General features: G+C 31.3%; 2 protein-coding genes across 2 annotated transcripts in view; one reads left to right on the forward strand and one right to left on the reverse strand.

Moving 5' to 3' along the window:
* LOC131846352 (adenylosuccinate lyase-like) overlaps positions 1 to 24141 on the reverse strand; it is a 51656-nt gene that overhangs the window by 18245 nt on the left and 9270 nt on the right. The gene's annotated exons all lie outside the window — the stretch shown is intronic.
* LOC131846354 (uncharacterized) overlaps positions 1 to 24141 on the forward strand; it is a 43672-nt gene that overhangs the window by 13044 nt on the left and 6487 nt on the right. The window contains exons 4-7 of the mRNA XM_059195629.1: positions 244 to 335; positions 1773 to 1779; positions 4809 to 4916; positions 23260 to 23430. Coding sequence (XP_059051612.1) covers positions 244 to 335; positions 1773 to 1779; positions 4809 to 4916; positions 23260 to 23430 — 378 coding nt within the window. The remainder of the gene's footprint in view (positions 1 to 243; positions 336 to 1772; positions 1780 to 4808; positions 4917 to 23259; positions 23431 to 24141) is intronic.

The following is a 24141-nucleotide window of genomic DNA, read 5'->3' on the forward strand; positions in this document are numbered from 1 at the left end:
CCGATATACATTATATTCTATAACTAAATTTTTTAGGATAAATCAATAATTACTGATTACATCTTAATCAAATCCTGGTGAATTCATAAAGTAGATTAACTGACTCTATGCTTATCCTATTATGCATCCACTAGTAACCGGCAGCGTATGCCGTTAGCGCAATCACACACCATAATGTAATTTTCATTCAAAAAAAAACATTGCTGTCGTGCGTAAACATAATATTCCTGTTTTATGTTTCAGGTGGGCCTGGCGTTAGGCGCTTTGTGTGTCATACAGGGTGCGGTCTACCTACTAGATACAGCGCTCTCAGTCATTCACTTCACGAAAGAAATGTAAATGTTTCAAGAAAGAAACATTCTTAATCAATAAATTACTTATTTAAATTTAGTTAATATGAAATCGTTATACATTTTTCAGTACTAAGCCAAAGTGAATGCAGAATATTTCTGCATGTTTTGGTTTGCTTAAACCTAAGCTTCAAATAATCCAAAGGTTAGATAATAAGCTCGATCGTTATGAACGAAACGAAATATTTATTTGATAGCCACGTTTTAGATGCTACAATATGACATACAAATTAAATTGAGATCTATTCAATATACATTTACAGTACACAAAAAATGAAGAGTAAAATCATAAAAATCATGACTAGTTTAAAACAATATTATGACATGGTACTTAAACTATTATAATTTTATAAAAAGGCAAAATAAAAAATTGTCGTCTTCACGACTATAGTATTCAATATTTTCATTTGTTTCACTTATGTATTTTTTTCTTACATCTTTATTCATTCATCGATATACAGTTTGTTATCATTTTCTCGATATTGTTTTTCAAATACTATTTAATTCATTTCGATATAATATATTGTTATAAATATAATATATTGAAATATAACATAAGAATATATTATATTTCAATATAATATATATTTGAATTTTCAAATTAATATTGTTACAAAAAAGGGTGATATATGAACTTACAGATATAATTAAGATTTAAATAAATGTCTCACTATTTCATTTAGTGATCAGTTTAAATAATTTCTAAAGAAATGTTTGTTTACCTTTCAATCATATGGGAACGATACTTCGTTATACTTCCTTTTCCATTTAACATTCCAACATTTTTACGATAAGTGAAAATATTCTAGTTACATCGATTCAATTATGTACGTATAAAGTTAAAGTTTTTATATTAAATGTCTTTGATACTATATAAATTATTTTCATTTAACCAAAATTCATTATATAGCAGTATGATTATTTCTAACAGAGATGTTTTTTGGATGCAGTTTAACACTGCATTAAAGGTGCTACCAAAAATGTTTCTTTATATATTGTAATATATAAAAAAACAATTACAAATATTTCATATAGGTACAAACTGTAATCAAATTATTTGCATTAAATTCTCACCAGAATTTAACACAAATAATTAAATTCTAGTAAGAATACTAGAATTTAATTATTATATATACCTACTGGCTCGGAACTAGACGCAACATATTTTTCATTACGATAGAAAATTCAAATATTCATTTATTTAATGGTCATACAAAAAAGAAACTTATAAATGCGAATTAGTGTAAAAATTAATATAAATACAATTAAAAGGATAGATTTTCTTAAACTAGTGTAAATTCCTTTGCACATGATTATAATAGTTTCTGTTGGTTATTGGTCAAATCGGTCAGAATTTATTATAAATGACCTTATTTTATTCATAACTTCTATTTTTAGTTATCTTTGATTCGTAGTTTATAGGTTGTACGTCAATAAAATAATCGACGTAATTTGTAAATCCTTAAAAGTAAATAAAGTCATTTTTAAGGATTTACAAATTATGTCAATTACATTATTGTAATACATATACTTTATGTATAACTTGCAATTTTATAGTAGTGTAGTCGTTAGTAGTAGTATAGTCATATATTAACAATCATATTTATTGTGTCATCATTATATTATTGTTTTTACTATTGATTGTTTCTTATTATATGCCAAGAAGTACACATATTTTTTCTGATACAAATAAATAACATTTAAATTGGTATAATGTAAGCTTAATTCTTAAAGTTCAAACCTCTTATACATTACGTCTATTTGGTATTTGGTTATACTCATTTTAATTGGTTAAAAGGAAAAGATGAACAAACATAATTCTACTGCCAAATTATAATCATTATAAGTTATTTTAATAGGCTTTTAGCTATTTATTTCATGTATAAGCTTGTAACAAAAGTACAAAACAGTTTTGTAGAAAAAAAAATAGGTTTAGATTTTGCATTCTTATAGTATGGCTAAAATTAATAATTTTAAAAGGCATCCCATAAACTAATTATTAATTTTAACCGTATATATATGAAACATATTTGTATTGGTATTGAAAAATGTTATAGATTATTTAACCATAAGATTTAGTCCTGTGATACCATTCATAGTATTGTACAAAGCATTTGAAATTAAATTGATTTCTAGTATTTACTATACAGAGTTTATATTGCTATGTACATTAATATAAAATTTTTAATGATTTTTTGCTTATTCCCACCTTGACTCGTACGATACGAGGTACCAGTAATTTGTCTTATACTTTGTAATAAAATATTGTTCTAGTAAAAATATATTTTAATGTTACCATTGTCTTTTATTTTATTTACATATTTTTATTTTGAACACAAAATTGTATACATGGTGGACTTAATGCCTGATCCAGTCCAATTAATGCCTGCCAGTCAACCGTCGCGTTGATCAGAGATAGGGTGGTGAAATTTCATAATTAATATTGAAATATAAAAACTATTTAAAATATTTTATAAATGAGATACTCAAAATTAGTATATAATATATATTATACTTCGTGCGAACACGCTATGTTGAAGAAGAGTGGATGCATTTTTCAGAGACGGTTTTTCTGACAAACTTCTGTCCCAATGGTGAAGAGGAGTCAAATCAGATTAGCCCAGGGAAGTAAGTAAAATTTTTAGGCCGAGATGCGGTTATTTTAATATCTATGTATAATAATGTAATATACTGTAACATATCTTACAATATATTACATTAGGGGTATTACTTGTTAGAGGTGGATCGAACATGCCGTCCTGTACCAATAGCTTATTTGCCATTACAATTATCACCTGAGAGTCAATAAGATATATAATTACAGGCGTTTCTTTTTCAAAATTCGAACTCAAAACCTTTAAGTATACTTCGAGTTTAAAATGAATATAGGACAATACTAAGTTAAGATGCTCAACTCTACCTAAATACAAACTTCCTTTTTATAACTGTAAAATATCAACGACCAATGGACGCATTGTTATATGCAATATACATATGTAGGTACATATGTACCTATTTACCATGATATTTGTCGTGACGTCCGTATTAATAATAATTAAGGAATTAATGATTCAACAATTGATGGTAGATACAGGAAAAACACACAACTGTAGTTAAAGGGCGTCATAAGTCGGTAACAGGGATGCACTTTGATGCAAAACGTACTTGTATGTTATAATCTGCAGATTTTGGCAAACTGAAGAGGAAACGCCACTACACATCCTGTATGGTTGTAACCCACTCATGCATAGGATATATTACGTATATAACCTTGGAAAGTTTACACTCTCTCCTGAGGAGATAAAAACCATCGCTCCTAAGAGTATCCTTCAATCCTTGTCCCTGATTGATCTAGGCAGTGAACTCTAATAAAGGGCGAGCACAATAGATTTATGTAGGTCGCAGAGCTACAGGTCCAAGCACCTGACAATTGCCCAAACCCCCCAATAAAATAGAAGTATGTTATAAAACAGTAATTTGCCACTTTAATGTATTAACTCTAACATCCATACTAATATTACAAATTCGAAAGTGTCTCTGGTATCTGTTTGTTAGATTGTACAATTAAATGACAGAACGGATAGTAATGAGATTTAGACTATATTTTATCTAAAAAAGCAGACAAAGTCGAGGGTAACAGCATTCTAGCTGTTACCGTCTCAATAATAAGAAACTCAAAAAGTTATGAGCATTCTTGTAAAACCGAAACAGGGCAATAATATTAGCTAAGCAAAATTGTGTAATAGGTGCTAGAATAATGATTGTAAATACTTAAATACATACATAATATACATAGAAAACACCAATAAAAACAATCACACTCATGCGTAACGTGCGAGGAACCCAATCCGCAACAACCTTATTTTTAGAAAATTTGAGAATCATTGTCATTAAGAACTTTCTGGATAGCTTCCAAAATTGTTAATTTTCTTGTCTACATGAAGACGTTTTTCTCAGAAGTTAGGCGGTGTGCTAAATCGCTAGACCACCGAGACTCACTCAACAAAAACAAAACAAGCTCTATACCTTCCAGGCGTCTTACTATTGGGTTATTTAGTCCCTGGTTACTTATTAACATGATAAGGAGAAACTGAATAATTACGTAGGGTCAATGTAAGTATCAAATTAATAGGTCATGGGTTAAATCGTTAAATGAGATCTCCTTGTACTCCTTGGTTTGTTCACTACTCATTAGTTCTTTAACCGTTGACTATGAGTGTTTGTTATAAACCTTATTATTTGTAAACTTATTATTATAACAGTTCTAAGATATTCTTTAATAAGTAAATTTAGTATTTAAAAAACTACAAATCAATTTAAATATTTGATTGATTATAACAGTCTTCGAAAACGCTCTACTGTATTTTACACAATCTCAATGAATTGTTAGTACAGTATTTTTTAAATTAACTTATAATTAATATTCATTAATCTACTGTCATAAAGTGGTCATCGAAGGTGGATTATTCAATATTTGACCAGTTGGTCACAATATCACCGATATCGAAGGAATTTCTTTGCGAACTGGATTTAGAAGCAGCCACCATTGCGCCGCTAACGGACAGCGTAAGATTTTATTTTTATTAATAACTTTTTTATTAATATTATAGCTCCACCGGAGATTTTGCCAATGTCAAGGTTGGAATGAACTGCACAACAGACACTGCATTTTTTAAATCCTTACTAATATTATAAATGCAAAAATAACTCTTATCTGTCGCGCTTTCACGCTAAAACTACTGTACCGATTTAAGTGAAATTTGATATACAGTTAGTCTAGACCCTGAGAATGAACATAAGCTAGTTTTTAATTCGAAAAAGGAATTCATTTAGGTTATTGGGAGTGATATTGTAAAGGCTTGAAAGCGGAGGTAGAAGCATGTATGGAATTATCGTCATTTTAAAGCTAGAAGTTTGAAACTTATTTTTTAGGCTGTTGTTAATCAACAGCTTAAAAAAAATAAGTTTCAAGTTACTAAAGACACATCCACGACTGTCATACCAAATGGAGATAGGCACTTTCATATCGATGTAGTGAATAACATTGCACCTGACACATCTTACTATTATTTGTTACTACAAAGTTGAATTCAGGTCGGAGTAGCTACTTTGTATCAACATTGCATTCAAGTCGAAGGCGTATTTATAGCCATTTTAGGATTATGGTTTGTTTTTTGTGCTTCAATCATCAGGGTCACTTTATACTTTTGGTGTTGGTATGATTCGAACTTAATTAATTATTTGTTAAATAATTTTTTTTTTTATTTATACAACTAATGTGCACATTACAAAAAGTAACAGTACATTTGGCGGAGTTAACACCATGCGGTATTTTCTACAAATAAAGTGAATGACTGGTAAAGATTTATAGACTTAACATTGAATGAATTTCATTTCTGTTATCAGTATTAACAAACTAACTAGGTCAGACCTATATTTTGAGGGCTGGGAGTGCGGAATATACTAAAAAGATGTATTATACACTACGCACACTGCACACTACACATACTTATAACGCCTTTATGGACGGTCCAGGTGGTCTAGCGGTTTTGCACACCGCTTTACTTCCGATGGTCGCGGGTTCGATTCCTCCCACAGTACAAACATTTGTATTCATGAGTATGACTGTTTGTATCGGTCTGGGTGTTTTCTATGTATATAAGATCTAGGTATTTATATCAGTTGTCTAGTCCCTATAACACAAGCTCTGCTTACAGTGGGATTTGATGGGTCTGTGATAATTATTATTATTATTAAAAAGTTGGGGTTATTATCCATTGCTGGAAGATCACGACGCTGTCTCGCAAGCTTCTTGACGGCTGAAACATCACTCACGAAGACGACTTTATATAAAGTCTATCTCGGCAACTAAAACTCAAATACACACGTAATAAGATTTCGTTGAGGCCTTATGACTGGTCGAGGTATAGAATAAAAAAATAAATATAGGGTCAAATGGTCAGTTCACGACCAATTAGTAGAACTGTAGTCTTTAAGTTACGTAGCTTTTAAAAATAAAACATTATTATTAATTTATTCATTGCTTAAAGGAACAGTAGGAAGTTCAAACTCACTTTAATATAATAACACTAATTTATTTCTTAAAAGTCAACTGACATTGTCCGAATCAAATTCATCAGCTTAGTGATCATTAATGAATGTGTTCTGTAAGTTCTGTTTATGAAATTAAAACTATCAGCCAGAAAGAACAAATTCAGTTCAATTCAGTTCAAAATATCGTTATTCATGTAGGTCCATTGCAGACACTTATGACATGTCTAATTAATCTACGGTATGTGATAGTGTAATAATTACACTACGAGTTACTATATAGGATACCCTAATGTGAAAGATATAATAGTCACGCATTTTCATTCAAAATAAACTCTTTCCATGCTTTTAAATGTTTATTATCGGAGTTTTTCGTAAAACGGTCCGTGAACAGGTAGGTAAACCGGCTATTTGACCCTATATGCCAGTAATAAAAACATGGCGAAGCGCGAGGCGTGCCTCGGATTAGTCGCGTCAACGCACTCCGTATGTACCAGCATTGTGTATGGCAGCCCAACTGGAATTTGTTTTGGCCCAGCGTAGTACCGACTGAGTACCGTTGTACGCTGAATGCAAGTAGTTTGGTATTATTTCACTGACTTTTTGTGGCTATACTTTGTTAGTAATTATATTGATTTCGTTTTAGCTATTGGTCAATTTACAGCCTTGATACCTTATCAATATTAGGAAAGAATCACGCTTTAGATATTTAAAGGAAATGATATTTTCATTCCAATCTTGCCTAAAATACAAATTATAAGCCCAAAATAATGTCAATACCGGAATACTTTAAAATGACGCCTTAAGAAGTATATATGAAATGAGTTCTTATCTGAAATTGTTAGCCCTAACTATTTCAAGTCAATTTCAAGCTACACTACAAAACAAGACTTTCTAATACTAGTAAGCAATCATAAGCTTCAGAATAAAGTTGTTCACGGTATACAACTAGAAGGCACATATATATATACATCGTATATATACACATAATACAATTAAATTAAAAAAAAAAAATTCATTTGTGTAGGACATCTTAATCAGTTATGTCGTTCAAGTTTTTGTATTAATGTTTTTTCCTACCATCAAATCAGGCTAAAGATTCAATCGAGAAGAACTGGCAAGAAATTCAACCGAATTTGTTGCCAACATGAACCTTTATATATGTCATTTAAGTAATAGTTTAGAGAGTGGCTTTGCTCAGTAAATATGCTCGAACAGTAATTTTGTGCCGGACAATTTTGAACTCCCAACCACGGCCACTACGCTCTCCTAACATAAAATCCAAGTTTAGAATATAGTTATAAAATTTAATTGCAAGTAAATAATATGTTTTGAAACGTTTTTCTGCAATTAGCGAACGTGATTAGCCGCCATAAAGGTCGTTTACCTCTATCTCCTCCTAGTCTATGGGCAGTGTCGATGGGTCGCGCGTGCACGGAACGCATTAACTGTAGGTCGGTAAGGGACCCGCTATTAGCATAAAAAGTAGGTGGCTCTCTTGACAGTTCGCTTGTTTAGTGACTTTAAATCACTTGGTAATAACTATGAGTAGTTTTTAATGTTATATTCTCCATTCTCCGCTGTATAGGATTATAATGGATACCATTGTAATTATGCCAAAATGACTGTAAAGATACACCCTGAATAGCACTGCCCTCCTTTCTTTGCCACTTATATTTTTTTATTTATAAATAAACATGATAATCAAATAGCATACGATAAATAAATACGCAGTCAAAGTTAAAGTAAAAATGATTAATGCATATGGGACACTTTTAGCCACTTATGCAAGTAATACTTTAGCTACTTGAACTGAAAACAACTAGAAAGAAATTCAACTGCTGTATCTGAAATTTAGTTATCAGTTTCTATTTTCATTTTCAAAATTTGGGGCGGTGTGCGTGTAGAGCCGAAACTATTAAAGTAAATAGAAATGCCCCCAGAAATACGTAATTTTTATAACTATTTCTATACTCTATCTTCTCTATCTTTACTTGTAGAAGATTATAGTCATTTTGACCAAAAGCATGTATGACCAGAATCTAAAAGTATTGTTTTACTTGGGATACAGCAAATATGTTAGTTATTGTGTTGGACTTAACCTTCTTAGTAACCTAATAAATAAATAAATAAATAAGTTCAACAGAATTATCTAGTACAATAATATAATAAGTAGATCACATACATTGAGTTCAAATGAATAAAGATCTTAGCGATCCGTAGTTTTTGCGTGGCTCTATACTATAACATAAAGGGGATAGTGTCATTTAGACAAATATAGGTCAGAGTAACAACCTTCGTGAACGCACCCCCGACCACTGCAGGAGCTTTGGCGCCAAAACTGGCGCCACAATGGCGGCGACGCGCGGCTGTCGGGAATATTCGGGACGCTCGGCGTTGTACGAACTTAACCGGGACGCTACGTCTACTTCGGGATATCACAATCTTGCAGTTTTCCAATATTTCCAACTATTTCATAATATTATTATTTATTATAGTAATGGAATTCAGCAAATCTTAAATAGATTTTTTAATTGAACCGAATAAGAAGTAATAAAACTTCATGTTACTTGTCGCCATAATTAGAATACTGAAAATGTTAAATATTCCCGAATAAAACAAAACTATTAAATTGCAACTGTGAACTACATCGATTACCTTTCAAACAAAAAAAAATGTATTATAATCAGTCCATTCCTTTAGAAGTAATGATGCCACATAATGACACACGGTATGTCGTACTTATAACAGTATAGACTAACAGTGTCGCCCACAGATGACCTAAGAACAATAAGTAAACCAGATGACTGTATTAAAATTATTTTAAACAATATTCTATTATTTTATTTTGTAATAATAATAATTACTTTGTCACATAGTGAAAGATGTAAACAATCAGAATAAATTATACTGCCACAGATGTTATTATACTACTAACCTATCTCAAATATTTATAGGTAGGTACTAATCTTATTTCTTCAAACTTATTACAAATATATAATTTATATAAACTCTTTATCGAATAAATATATAAATATATTTATGTTTGTAATAAAGTTGCACGTAAGTATAATACTACTAACATATTTCAAATATTTATAGGTTCTAATCCTATTTATTCAAACTAAGTACAAATTTATATATTTACTTATCCGATTAAATATATAAATATATTTATGTCTGTAATAACTTTGAACTAATTTCTTTCATAAATAGTATAAAATAAAATCGCTGACCCAGTCATGTCTACTTCACCGCTTAATTCTAAATCACGCGTATTTTGCTACGGTTTCGCTGTCTTAGACATGCCTCATGATCGCTTTATATACACAATTTTTGATAATATTAGTATATATTAATTATATATTCATAAAATTGGCTTGTATTATATATTGTTCGAAATGATCAAAGTCAGTTCGGGGGTGGTAAATCCTAACTAATATTAATAATACGAAAATTAGACAAATGATCGCTGTAGACTTCGACTTCGACAGATATAGACTTTGGATAAAGTCATCTTTATTTGAATAAAGCTGTTTGTTTTGTAAATTGTGTTTTCGTTGCAGAGTAAAAGTAGTAGTAGAAGATAAGAGTGTGCTCACTTTAACATGATCAACAACAACCATGTGACGCTTTAGTTGCTACGTTCCTCTCTTTTAGGGAATGCGCCAATAGAATGGCGCCGTTTGGCCTGAAATTTATACTATAAGCCCACTCTAATTTCTAATTGGTTTGGACAAATACATATTATACGACAGAATATGTAATAATCCACCTTATACCATAAAATTTGCGCGGCTCCGCGTGAATAAGTAATTGGCACCAGAACAATACTCCATACAGCCTAATAACATTTGCCGTGAGTACAAAGAGGTATTGTTCCAATCATACATGTATCCTTGCTATAGCTATACTTAAAGACTGTTTCGTAAATGGTATAAACAGCACGTTTAAATGCGCTGTGGGAGCAATAAAAATATTTTGGTAACACGTAAAAAGAATTGGCATTTCAAAAATTAATAAAGGGTTTGTTCCGTGTAAAATTTTGATGTATCAATAATAGTTTAAGATTTAATTCCACAAAAAAAAGGTGAAATCTTGATAGAATAGGTGTGAATCATTAGAATGTCGTTTAACATTCACATTTTCAGAATTTATTAATCAATATCGAAATCAACTTGACATATTTCTGAGAAATAATGCTGCTCTTTTACGACATCCTAAACTTACTCGACTCGATATGAATAATGTGAAATTCAAGAGTATCTCTACTATAAGGGGCACGTGATTGAATGTAGAGTTTTTTATCATATTGTTGCACATCAGAGATAAAATATCAAATTTTTTGGCGTTACTGGGAATGCAAATAAGCTAACGATCCACAACGCAAGTGGTAACAGTACATACCTCAATGGCTACTGCCATTGAGGCCTCATTATTACGTGATTCGCGCATGCGTTGCCATTCCATAAGAACTAAGACAACACGGCTCTTATCCTGAAATTTCACAGCATAATCTGCACCCTACAACCGAAACACAGTTTACAAAGCAAGTTACTTTTTAGTGTACCTCTGGGAAAGATAAAATAAGAGTTTTAAACAGTATTCTTTTCAAGTTATTGTGACTATAGCAAAAAGTAGTAAACCATATAATGACGCGATGGCCTTGCGCATGCGTTTATTCCATGGTCGTCATAGAGGCCACGCTTGTAAAAACTAACGGGCTAAAAACAGTGAAAATTCAACTAACAGTACTTTAACATCCTATTGATGGATATGAGTATATTTTTCATAAAGAAACTTTGTACACGCATGTAAAACCTCGTCTGCGTATACTGAATTTACCGTCAGAACAGAATAAAATAAATAAAATTCTTTATTCATATAAATGTAAGCACTTTGGAACTGTCATTACTTATTTGTTTAATCTACCGCTCATTCGAAAAACTATCTCATCACAATGAGCTCAGCAAGAAACTTGCGTGTTGCTCTTTTAAATAATTCAGTTATTAGTTGCTTCGCAAGCTGTTTCAAATACATACGGCAGTCAAATTACGGGATAAGATGCACGACATCTTAGTACTCTAGAATGATATCATAGTAGTGGTATCTCGGGTGTCAAATGATAACGTGATGTCCATGGTGCTACACATTATCATCAGATGGACTTTCGGCTCGTTTAACTTCCGATTACATAAAAAAAAACGTATGTGAATGTAACTAACGTATGTAATTTATAAGTGTCAGTTTACCTTTACTCAGATCAACTGTTTTCAGGTTTGCCATTTCAAATTAGTCAGACCGACAAAAAACCATGACAGTACTCCTTTATTAGTAACATATAGAGTAATTAAATACTGGAACAGACCATGTACGTACAGGAAAAGTACTCAAATTACCTATATGATAACTAGTTACTATACGTAACAATGGCACTGGCAGGTATTGTTGTTAGCAGCTGGACCATCATTCTTTATATATTTTTTTATATTACATATACTTCTTTATAAAAAAAACGTATAAAAGAGTAAATGTAAAATTACACTCTTTTATACGCGCTTTTGATATTAATATACACATGTAATTATTTCTGTATTTTTTTTAATAATGGTATATATTATATTATGGGAGGGATATTATAAGATGCAATAAAATATTGACTATTGAGTTTTTAATAAGATTACTTGATTAGTGTCGAACTGAAATGCCAAAAGTAACTTCCTATTTTCAACCAGTTGTCTCTCTGAAGGTAGTCTGTAACATACTCTCGTATGTTACAGACTACCTTCAACAAAACTGTACGTAATTGGAAGACTGCTAGGTTCCTTATTTAAATAAAAAAATAATCACATTGTTTCAGTATTTCTTATATATATAATTTACTTTGTATTGAATATTGAAACCTAAAGGAATTTGCGTTTATAGACAAAAAATTGTAAGTTTAGATATGTCTGTCTAAGTATGTGCTTTTCTATTATTTTACGTTTTATCCTCTTTCTATTTTGCATTCTGTAGACGCATATTTAGCATAACACTTTTTATATGCTTCCTTAAAAAACTATCATTACAATTAAACTTAATGATATTTTAATTGTTAATTAAATCGTTTTTTAAGGAAGGACATAAAAAAAAATAACAAATAGCATTTCATTAAATTACTAATTAGGTATAATAAACCGGTAATTCTCTACAGGGATAGATAACAAGAAATAGTCACCAGTTGATGTTTTTATAAGTACATACGTACCACTATATTTTCTTATTATAAATAATAAATTATTATGACTAATTAATATATAATTCATTTTATGACTAATCAAATGAATTATGTAGAAAACGAGACTGAAATCAGGACTTCAGTTAGTCATAGACAGTGACGAATTTTCAGGCTCCATTTTCATTTTAATATTGAAATTCTATGTAAGTTGAATGAAGAGGAAAATCTCCAAATATATGATAATGAACAGGAATAATCGGAAATAGTTTTCAAACAAACTACTTTGAGGTCATATGGTCTGGTTGATTGCTGACATCGGTGATTCATAAAGGGAACTTAAAACTATTGTCATTAGCGGATATTAATATAAATAGATTTCTATGAACATTAAAATATCTGATATATATAGGAAGACAATCAAATCAAAATAATAATGTCTTTTATATATCGATGGCCTCGGTGGTCTAGCGGTTTAGATGGTTCGATTCCTCAGACGGTACGAACATTTATTTCATGAGCATGATTGTTTGTATTAATCTGCGTGATTTCTAGGTATATTATGTATGTATTTAAAAATTATCCTCATTAAATTTACAGCCTATCTGTTTTATGATGTATATGTCTTATATTACTATAAAGTTTTATCAAAATCTGGTTTGTAGTTCTTGTGTGAAAGAGTAACAAACATCCATCTATACTCATATACTTTCGCGTTTAGAATATTAGTAAGATAGTAAGGTATATTATATTGTACAATAAATATTTCTAAATTAAACTAATTTTAACTACATGTATACCGATTAACAATACTCGCATAGTTATCACGGCATACAGCGTGCGTGTGCGCAGTGCGCATATTATGCAGTTATGCTGCGCGCTGGCTTCTAGACCGGAAAACGCTAGAAAGTGGCTTTTCAATTTTCGAATAACTACATAATAAATGGTAGCTGTTTTATCCTATACATTCGAGTTAATTGTTTACAAGAACACTGTAACATAATTCAATGTAAAAATATTGCAACACACTTAAATTTGAACAAAGAATGGCGGTTTATCAGAATTAACTGGCCAGTATTCTTTATTTAAGTTATTGTTTTATTATTTTTAATTATGTAAAATTGTTGAATAGTTTTTTGGACAAAGCGCATATATTTGGCAGGACGAACAGCTTCGATAGGATTTTATTATGTGATGTTTTATTATATGCATATTATGTACAAAAAGTAGTTGCGATTTTAAAATAAATTATACATTACAGTAACTCATGTATATAGTATAGTTTAGTTTATCATGTAGTACACAAAAAACGCATCAAACGTCTGCCGTCTTGCTTGAACTTGCTTTCTTTTTACGCATATCTTTCAACACAGTTTCAACAGTCTATCCATCTATTTTGCGGTCGTCTTCTTCTTTTACGTTTCATTTAAATATCTCCTTTAAAATTGGAGCTCCATTTATTTGGACATGGTTGAAAAGAGGATTAATTAGTAAATTAATCTATGGTAATTACTTCGTGCTCGGAAGCTATGGATATGTCATATTATTTATTATTCCTTTCATAGTATGGAGGGCACGTAAAACTGACACCGTCAGTCACGTCAGAACCTTCATTTACAACAATGGCAACTTGGAAAGTCGTGACACAAGGGGGCGCTCAGTTCACACGATTATTATTAGTAGGTAGCAGCGATAAGTTTTATCTAATACATAGAAGTAGCTTTTAGCCTGAAGCCTGAGCCTGAGAAGAATTGTGAAAAGTGGGCAGGGCACCTAGCTAGTAGAACAGATGGCCTCTGCGTCTTCTGATTCGTGGTCACCACCCGACGACCGCGAACCGGAAGCGAGGAGAAACCTCTCTGCAATCGCGTTTGTGAACAAATATTTTGCACAGAAAAACGCCGAGTACTATTTGGACGGGTTGGAGAGATGGGAATATCGCTGTCCTGTTCAGCGTGTTTACGTAATTGGTTAATTTTGAATTTGCATTTTTCATGCTTATGTTTTGAACGACTCTGTGTATAATATGTATGAAGCCATACACCCATAGGAGTCATACAAAACTATTGACACTAACAAAGAAACAATGGCTAGTACTTACGTTACGGGATACGGATTAATCCAACAACGCACATTATGTGTAACCGATTATGACGCATGGCGTTGTCCCTAACTGCACTGAGAATGCAATCACTGCGTGACGACCAGTATTCAAGTGTAAAATACAAAATTTGCAAAACTAAATAACATTGAAGTGTCGGTTTGCAATTCCAAATTAACAGCTTGTCACTTGACACATAAAATACGGTACTTCATAAAAAAAACAAATGTTTGTTTGTCTGTTTTTGCTAATCTCAGAAACACCTGACTGATTTTGACGGGATTTTTCACTCGCAGAAATCTGATGGTATAAGGAGTAACTTAGGCTACTTTTATATTAGAAATTGTATTTATTTCCATAAAAAAAAACTTTTATTCCACGCGGTCAAAGTCGCGATATACAACTACTTAAATTAAGTAAAAGCGTTTTCAAAAAATAGTATCTCTAAAAGTGTATCTATTATTTCGCTAAGCGTTATTTTCACTGCAAATCTAAATTCTAAGCCGATTGTGATAATTCCTTTGACTCTGGGTTTTTGCTACAAATCATCTCATTAAAAACTTATTATTCCTTTAGTTATAGTTAACTCTTTAGCTTGAGACTGGATGTGAGTGAAAATATGTCTAAAATTACGAAAATGGAACATACTCCATCGACCAATGTGACAACTTATGTGTATAAAATGTTTATAAATAAAGTTAAACATTGTATATTGACTGAGAGTATTTTTCAGAAAATACCTTAATACCACAAGGAATAGATTAAGCTGTATTTAGTTAGGAGAAACCCGTAGAGAAAACATCGTGGTTAATTCCTGGTGATCTTAACTGACTTAACTTCGCAGTTATACCATCATCCTCCAATGGAATCAATCCAAACTCAACTAACAATAAAAACACAAAAACAGTAGCATAGGGGTTGTTAATAATGTGGACAGTTGACCCCATTGCTAACAATATACCACGACAGATGCCCTCCAAGAGGTTCCTACTAGAAACCATCATGATAAATTCCTAGTGTATTTGTAATGATAGGCTAACTGACCTGGCCTCATGTTCATCTTATTGCTCTTCTCTGGTGACCCGCCAGCGTAAAACGTTAGCCCATGAGGATAATGATGATGATGATGATGATGATAAAGTTTTGTTTTAAATTCATAGTTCTGTTATTGCACAATTTTTTGTTTATACTTGACTTTTTGTCAATTGTGGATATGAATCTTTGTATTCCTAGTGCTTTTCTCGTATTTTCTATTTGTCTATGTGTATTTTCATAAGCAATTCAATTAACCACCCATACAATTCTATTATTCAAGATGCTAACGACTAGGTGTCATAAAATATGAAACAAAACAGCCTACCTCGAGTGGCTCTGTTCCATTATTAGCTAAATTAAATGTTTCGCAATATTGATGGTGTTTTGAACACGACGATAGTTCATTAGAACAGATGTAGGCTACTATTGAACTATTAGAACGGTTAACAAAATAGAACATACGTACTCGATAACAAAAATACATGTGGGATATAAATAATGTACTTTAAAATTGTAATGGTGTCGAACAGTAGACGTAGTGTTCTACAGGTATAATCTGATTTCTTTATATGTGGTATATAAAAAAAATATGTTGAAATCGAATATTACAGAATCATATTTGGACATATTATTTTGTATTGAAATTTCGTTGTTTGGTGCGATTCTGAACTTTCTTTCTTGGTGTTAGTCTCGAAAAATCTTTATTAACAAATACATCAGTACAATTTTATACATTTAGTCCCGGCTTTCGAAATAGATAAACCTGAGCCTCAGAGGCCAGTTCCTGCCAACATACTATAAATATGTATAGAGAAATTTGTAGTCAGTTGTATACATATATATACCTACAGGGGAAAAATGATTGTCCAAAATTTTATTATTTAGTAAAACTTTTGAATATCAAAAAAAGACCAAATATTTTTGTTCCATGTTATTTGATTTGATGTATTATAATTATTTCTTTATTAATAGTTTCGATAAAAAGACATGCATGCTGAAGACGGTTTCAACAATATTCCAAGCTTTTATATAGAGCCTCCCTAATCAAGAAGTGATTTAAAGAAAGCAGTAATTGACAGTGGAGAAATTAGATAATTCTTTCCTACCCAATACCTACTTTTAGGGAGTGCTATCATCATTTAAACGAAAATTAAGTGCGCCTTGCCTATATTAAGTATCCTTCGAGACTTCATTAATATTTAGTTATGTTAGGTGAGTTAAACTTTTCTAACTAAGGAAAATTTCTAAATAAATAAAATTATGCACAGATAATAATAAATTCTTTACCTTAAATATTATGTTATCATATATTTACATGAATGTGTCATAATTTTACAATGAATGAAAATTTGGCTTACGTGCTACGGGTACAAGACGTCACTACGTCACCGATTCCACATTTTCCCGGCCATTTTAACTTGACACCCTGTGTCCCCTTCTCTGTGAACTGTGACGACGACAGCAGGGAGCAACTAACAGCTGTCAGAGATCATTAGATTCTCTCTAATGAGCTATAGAGGAACGGTAGTGCTTGCCGCAACGATAGTCGCCTCGCGTCCTACACTGAACGCACTCGTTTCCCATTGAGCTTTGTGAACGCATCGCAAGCGCGGTTCAAACTCGCGCCATAAATTAAATTTCAAATTAAAAGTGGAAGTGTTTTAAAAAAAAAAAAAAAATATTGTGTTTCTAAAATTGAAAGTGCTATATCCGGAATTCGAATTAGTTGTTATTGGTGAGATTTTCATTTGAATTATTAAATATTATTTATGTTATAAATAATATTAAATGTCTCTATATATACATTTATAAATGTATATATAGATACATTTAATTATAAATTTAATATACATACATGAACATATAATAAATTAACGATATTATTATATAGAAGTATGCCTCATTTATATTTGGCTTTTAAGTTGTATTATTGACCGTTGCAAAGATAAGCAAGAATGTTAGTAATTTATCCTGTTTTATTAAGTTATGTCTATATGTAGTAATCCCTTAGGAAATATTCAACATTAACATAGAACGTATCCTTCTCTGACAAAAATTATAATCTAATTTCAAATATTTCCTTGTAAATGATTTAGTTATTTTTTATTCTATATTATTTAGAGGCATTTACCTTTTGAAGACGTTTCAGGGTGCCAGCGTAACTCACATAATCCGAGTAGATTCAACTATAACTGATTACATGAAATCAACCGTAAAACAAATCATTAACCCCAGGATAAACAACAGGGTGATAATCAAAAATAACATGAAAAACTGTTTTGTTTACTTCCTTCAAATTGTTATTTAAGTGACCTACTTAGATCAAGCTACTAGGTGTTATTCGCGACTTCATCGATTTTTTTAAACAAAACAATACCCATGTCCTGTATGACGAGGACGTAATACAGTCTTAACATCAAAACATTGAAATAGGTTCAACAGTTAGTAAATAGTTTAGTCATACGAAATTGTTGGCTTTTCCTAGCTTAGGAAAATGGTCATATATCTAAAATACATATCACATATATATTTTCGACTCTGAGGACTTAAATAATTGAGGATAAAAATAAAAAAAAAGGTATTTTCTACGTATATTATATATGTATTTACAAAAAATATATATTCTAGTATTTGTATCAGTTATCTAGCACCCAGAAGACTAGCTCTGCGTACCTTGGGACTAGATGGAGTTGTGAATTGTCCAGGGGTATCATTATTATCATAATTGTTATCAAGAAGCTTCTACGCCTCTGTGAAGAAGCTTGGCGGACTATTATAATAGATACTACTCACGCACACACATTTTTTTTAACGTAATTGTAATAGAATGTACACTAGTACCCATAATACAAGCTCTGTTTGTCTGCTGCTCTGCTTGGCTCTATGTGGATTTTTCGGAGATATTGTTATTATAAAAGTACCTACTGTGGAATTTAGAGCTTCCTTTAGACAGTCGGTTAAATATGAATGGGTAGCATGATCCCACGTAGTAATTATTTAACAATTTTTATAACTGTAAAGAAAATTATGGAACTAAGTGAGGAAAGACAATGCTGTACATTTGCGTAGGCAGAATAATTTAATATGTAAATAACATCCCACAAGTTGTGGTCTCAAAGATAAGTGGAATTATAGTAGGAATGTTCTGATATCTAATTATAATTGAAACCAAAAGCAGATTTTTTAAAATATATCCGTGTTAATAAATATCATTAAAATAAAGGTGTTGTACATAGATCTGTCGATATTGCATGGTTTATTAGTATAAATTCACCAAAATATATATATGATGATATTACAAACAAGACAGTATATGATGATGGATGTTTGTTATTCTTTCGCGTTAAAACGATTGGTTCAATTTAAATGAAATAGAGTACACAGATAGATCATATTCTAGATTAAAAAATATAATATTTTAAGCCAAATTCTAGCAAGCAGAGACGCAGTATATAGATAGTTACTAATACTAGTGGACGAAATTCGACCATAAATAATTTAAATTATAAGTTTGAACATTATTAAGTTTCAATTGTCAAAGACTATGCGTGTGTTTTTCAAATACATGGTTATTATTGTGTAATGTTATTTTTTTATTGAATTAATGTATGTTTTATTCATAATTTAAAAAGAAAAGCATTCCGCACTCCTCTATATAAAGTATAAGTGTGCGAGATTTTATACTCCTTCGTCCGCGCAATTTTCTTAAGAAAAAACTTTGTATTCATTTTCTTAAAATATTAATACAAAGTTTTTTCTTCACGTATTAATATTAGGATTATAAACGTCGCAAGTTATTTACTTCGTGTTACGTCGTAACAAATCAACTGCTATGTTTGGCACCCACAAAATATTTGGCATGGAAAACAAAGGTTACTTTTTATCCGGGTCAATCGATATTTCCTGGTCATGTGGACGATACCGCGGGTGAACACTAGTATTTAATAGTACCTATTCTATAATATACTTATGGTTTTTTAACAATAATATGAGTGTTTCAATGGTTTATTGGTTTTGGCACATGGCCTTACATCTGATGGTTGCTGGTTCGATTCCTCGATCTGTGTTAACATTTGTATGCATGTAATCATTAATACTATTGTTTGTATCGGTATGTGTGTTTTCTATCTATATTATTTAGGTATGTATTTACAAAATAAAATGTATCTTAGTACATTTATAGGCTGTCAGTTCCGAATACAAAAGCTTCGCTTAGCTTGGGACTAGATGGCGCTATGTGAATATGTCCTAGATCCTATTATTATATTAAATTAGGCAGCCTAAAGACAAAATATTACGAACTTAATATAAAGTATAATAGAACAGTTAACTCGTATCATATACTAAATATTTATTTAAAAAAAAGCTGATTTCAAAATCAACTCTATTATTTATTATAACTAAACTAGTAACTAACTAGCCTAATGAATTATTGTAGAATTAATTACAATGAACACCGCTGTAATATCCGTGAAAAAGTAGTTACATTACTTTTAGACTGGTTCTAAATCCTAGTTTTCCAAGTTACCGACTATTGTAATAACAGGTGTATTAATTGCAGTTACCCAGTTACGTATAACATAATAGAAACTAATACGACTATCTACATATTAATACGTAAAGCAAAAACTTTGTACGCCTTTTTGCGAAGTTACGTGGACGGAGGAGTATGAATATACACACTTATACTTTATATAGAGAAGGAGTACAGAATGCTATTATTTGTCAAATTATGCACAAAAATACATTTATTAAATAAAAAATCTTTACCCATCCTTACCATGTATTTGAAATAATAAAAAGTTCATTGTTTATTGTTAAAATCAGTCAAATTCAAATTTACATCGCATCACCCCGCGCGCGCTATCACCTTTTCGCTCAACTTTCATTTTGATTTTTATCCTATTGCTCGGAGAACGTCCATTACTTTATAATCTCTTCTTCCTCTTGAATTAGGCTATTAAGAGCAAAAAGTTTTTTTTAATCCGTTTAGTAGTAGTAGAGTAAACTGTGTTTAAACAAACACCTAAACTCTTCAGTTTTATATATTAGAAGAATAGATAACATAAAACATTTGATATCATACAGATATATAAAAATAAAATAGATACAGCTTATACTTTTTCAAATTTCGAAATCATCCATTTATAGGACATTTTATGCAATAACCAAGTCAAGTTTTTTGTATTAATATTTCTTTTCCTACCTAAAGATATATGTACGTTTAGGAATTAGTTGAAAAAAAAACGTACTTGGATTAAAAAAAAAATTCGATAATAAGGATCCAATTGTATTGAAATACAATTGGACAAAAAATACAATTGGTCAAAACAAATCTACATATATGCTCAACTTCTACTTTGTAAGCGAATAAACAATACAAAATGTGGACGCAATTCAATTAGTAAAATGTAAAAAAATGTCACACAAATCATTTAGTTTCACCATTCTGCGAAAAAATCTATTGGAAAGATTTATTGGAAAGTGGCCGGCGCGGTGCGGCGCGGCCGGGTGCGTGCCGACTGCGTTCCGTTCCACTGATTGGCATTCAGTTGGCTTATGATTTATGTATACAATTGGCCTGTGATATATGCTTTTCTAATATACCTATATATGTATGTACTTTGAGAAATATTATTGTCCTTTCAACCGTCATCAAAAAAGGGCGATTTTGCGATACTTCCGTTAATCCTACACAGACTTTCACGATTGCCTTATTAATCAATGATGAGTTTACTCCCATTTTGTATACATACTAATCTGTTAAAATGAAGTAATTTTGTGAAAAAATATATTACTATTCTAATAAACACAATGTATATAACTTTCAGTATAATTTATATACATAAAACGACCAAATATATAACTAAAAAAATTGTTTTTAAAATAAACAGTAGCTATATCTCCAATCAAATTAGAATAAACTTTCGCCATTTTAGGAATAAAGTAATAAAATAGAATATAGATATAATAAAACTGAAAAGAATTTGAATAATATGTAAAATCTAATAAAAAAAAATACCGTCCTATATTGTAATTAAAGTGATGCACGAAAAAAGCCACCTACAAAAAAATTACACCAACTATCGGCGGTAGCCATAACTTGTTTACAAGTGAAGGCAACATATACTTAAGTATCGAGTTAACTGTATTTGATATTACACGGTTAGATAGACTTAAAGTATTCTAAACAAATTAACAACATTGTTAACAAGATACCGTTAACGTTGTTTATAAACCCACGTAATTCCTGAAAGCGTTAAAGGAAGCCTGGTCTTTGGCACTGGTTAAAAATGACAAACGTATTGTTTGTCAATGGTTCTCAAAAATATCATCATTGAAACTTGAAATCATGGAAATTGTTCTTATTTTTTTTTTGTTCCAATTAGCATCGTTAAACTACAGACTATGTTACATGTTCTAATGAAAATTGATGCTTCGATAAGCAATCCTATTCACGCTTTTGCATTGTCTAACCTGTGTGACTCGTTGTATGATACCCCTTTAGTAGCTTTATAATTAAAGTGACTACAGTAATACTGGCTTGTTGTTAGTTTAGATCTAGTTGTTATATATTTAGTATAATATTAATATATTCTTAGGCGTCTAAGTGCCTAGGTTCGTTCCTTAAATTGTCCCGATTAAACTCAACTTGACAATCATGTTTTAATTGCAGTGAATGCAAAATTTGGCAAGGCCACACTTCTCTCAGAATATCTGAAAGCAACGAGTATGAGTCTAACTATTTCTCGGATTGAATTCGTTTGTTATTGGTGTTTTTTATCTTCACCAAAGATTTACGAGGCAGCGTTTTTATCTTCGCAAACTTAAAACGCACTCTCATATATTGCCAGACAGATTTGTTTCATGTTATTAGAAATCTACAAGTGCAGATAAGTAAACATGACGCTCTTAATTATCAGCTAATATGCAAATTGGATCAGTACAATGATTTGATGATTTGCTCACTTCATCTACCATAGTAATGAGTCATAATGGTACCATGATAATGAATGGTTATTGTAGGATAGATGTTTCTACGAAGGCACGTGGATTACAATCTTCTGACTCATTTCAAGGACCTCCAGGCATAAACTATGGTTTGATATACTTTAAAAGAACATTAGAGCTATAATTAACGTTTCAATGTCCACTGCTGAAACTATTTTGAATTGTAAAAGTGTAAAGTAAGTGAAGTAGTAAGTCGGCAATAGATAGATACATAGATCTCATAGGTGTAAACAAAGTTTTGGCTGCGTTCATATTCTGGCTAAATTGCAATTCATATCAGTTTCGCCCACAGATAAATTATAGGGCATTAACATATTTTTTATATTTGTTCATAAAATTTAATATTGTAGTGGTTCTTTTGAATAGTTATCATTTAGAATACTAATCCTTTGAAAGACTAACGTTTTAAAAGTCCTGTCATAATTTACTGTTGTCACGATTTTTGACAAATCAATTACTCTTTTCCATATCCTTCATAGTATGTATGTTTCCATCAGGTTTCTGAGTACGGGGGCGGAGCACGAGTAGTGTGGGCCATGTCGGCGGGCGACAGAGAAGCGGAGGCTCAGGCCAAGAAGGGCGAAGAGGGCACCGTGACAGACCGGGACAGCCGGGCTGCCGCTGCTCTGAAACAGCACTGGTGTGTGGGGCTTCGGATTCTCGAGCTGGTGAGTAATCGCTTACAGATAAACTGTTTTAAACTCGTATATTCACTCAATACCTCTCTGGACAGTTCGTGACCACTGCTAGTGCAAATTAGTCGAAGCATCGAGAGGAAAATACCTTTAACTACCATATCATTATTCATGTTAAGCCTTGGTTAACAATATAAATAATACCTAATTATGCGGAGCTTTTACTCCGGGTACTAGACAACTGATATACAATACACAAATACATTTGTGCAATATCAAACCCGCGCTCATAAGATCGTAAGCAGTATATTAAACATTCACTCTAAAATTATTTGTATATTCGTGAACGTCTTTGACTTATAATTACTTAGCTATAAATATGCCTACTACTAATCAATATTTGAGTATTCATTCTGAATAAACTGCAGCTGACTGGTGCATATGGGAACTAGCCCTGAATACGTTAGCCGGCATGACTAATAAAGTATAATTATGCAGTTTGTCCTACAAAGGCCGTACTATGATTATAATAACTTTAAATGATGAGGAATATGAAGTATTTAATAGTATTGATTACTAATACGAAACAAATGTATATACATTGACTAATGCACATCAAAAACTGCTACGAAAATAAATAAGATTCTTGAAAGAATAGAAAATTAGAGACCTGCCACAGTTTCAGACGGCTTCAATTGTTGTAAGATCAAACATTTTTTTCAATACAAAATGCCTTATATATTC

The sequence above is a fragment of the Achroia grisella genome, unplaced genomic scaffold (genome assembly GCF_030625045.1).
Source record: "Achroia grisella isolate CSIRO2021 unplaced genomic scaffold, CSIRO_AGI_Agris_v1 utg509, whole genome shotgun sequence".
In the NCBI taxonomy this organism is placed as follows: domain Eukaryota; kingdom Metazoa; phylum Arthropoda; class Insecta; order Lepidoptera; family Pyralidae; genus Achroia; species Achroia grisella.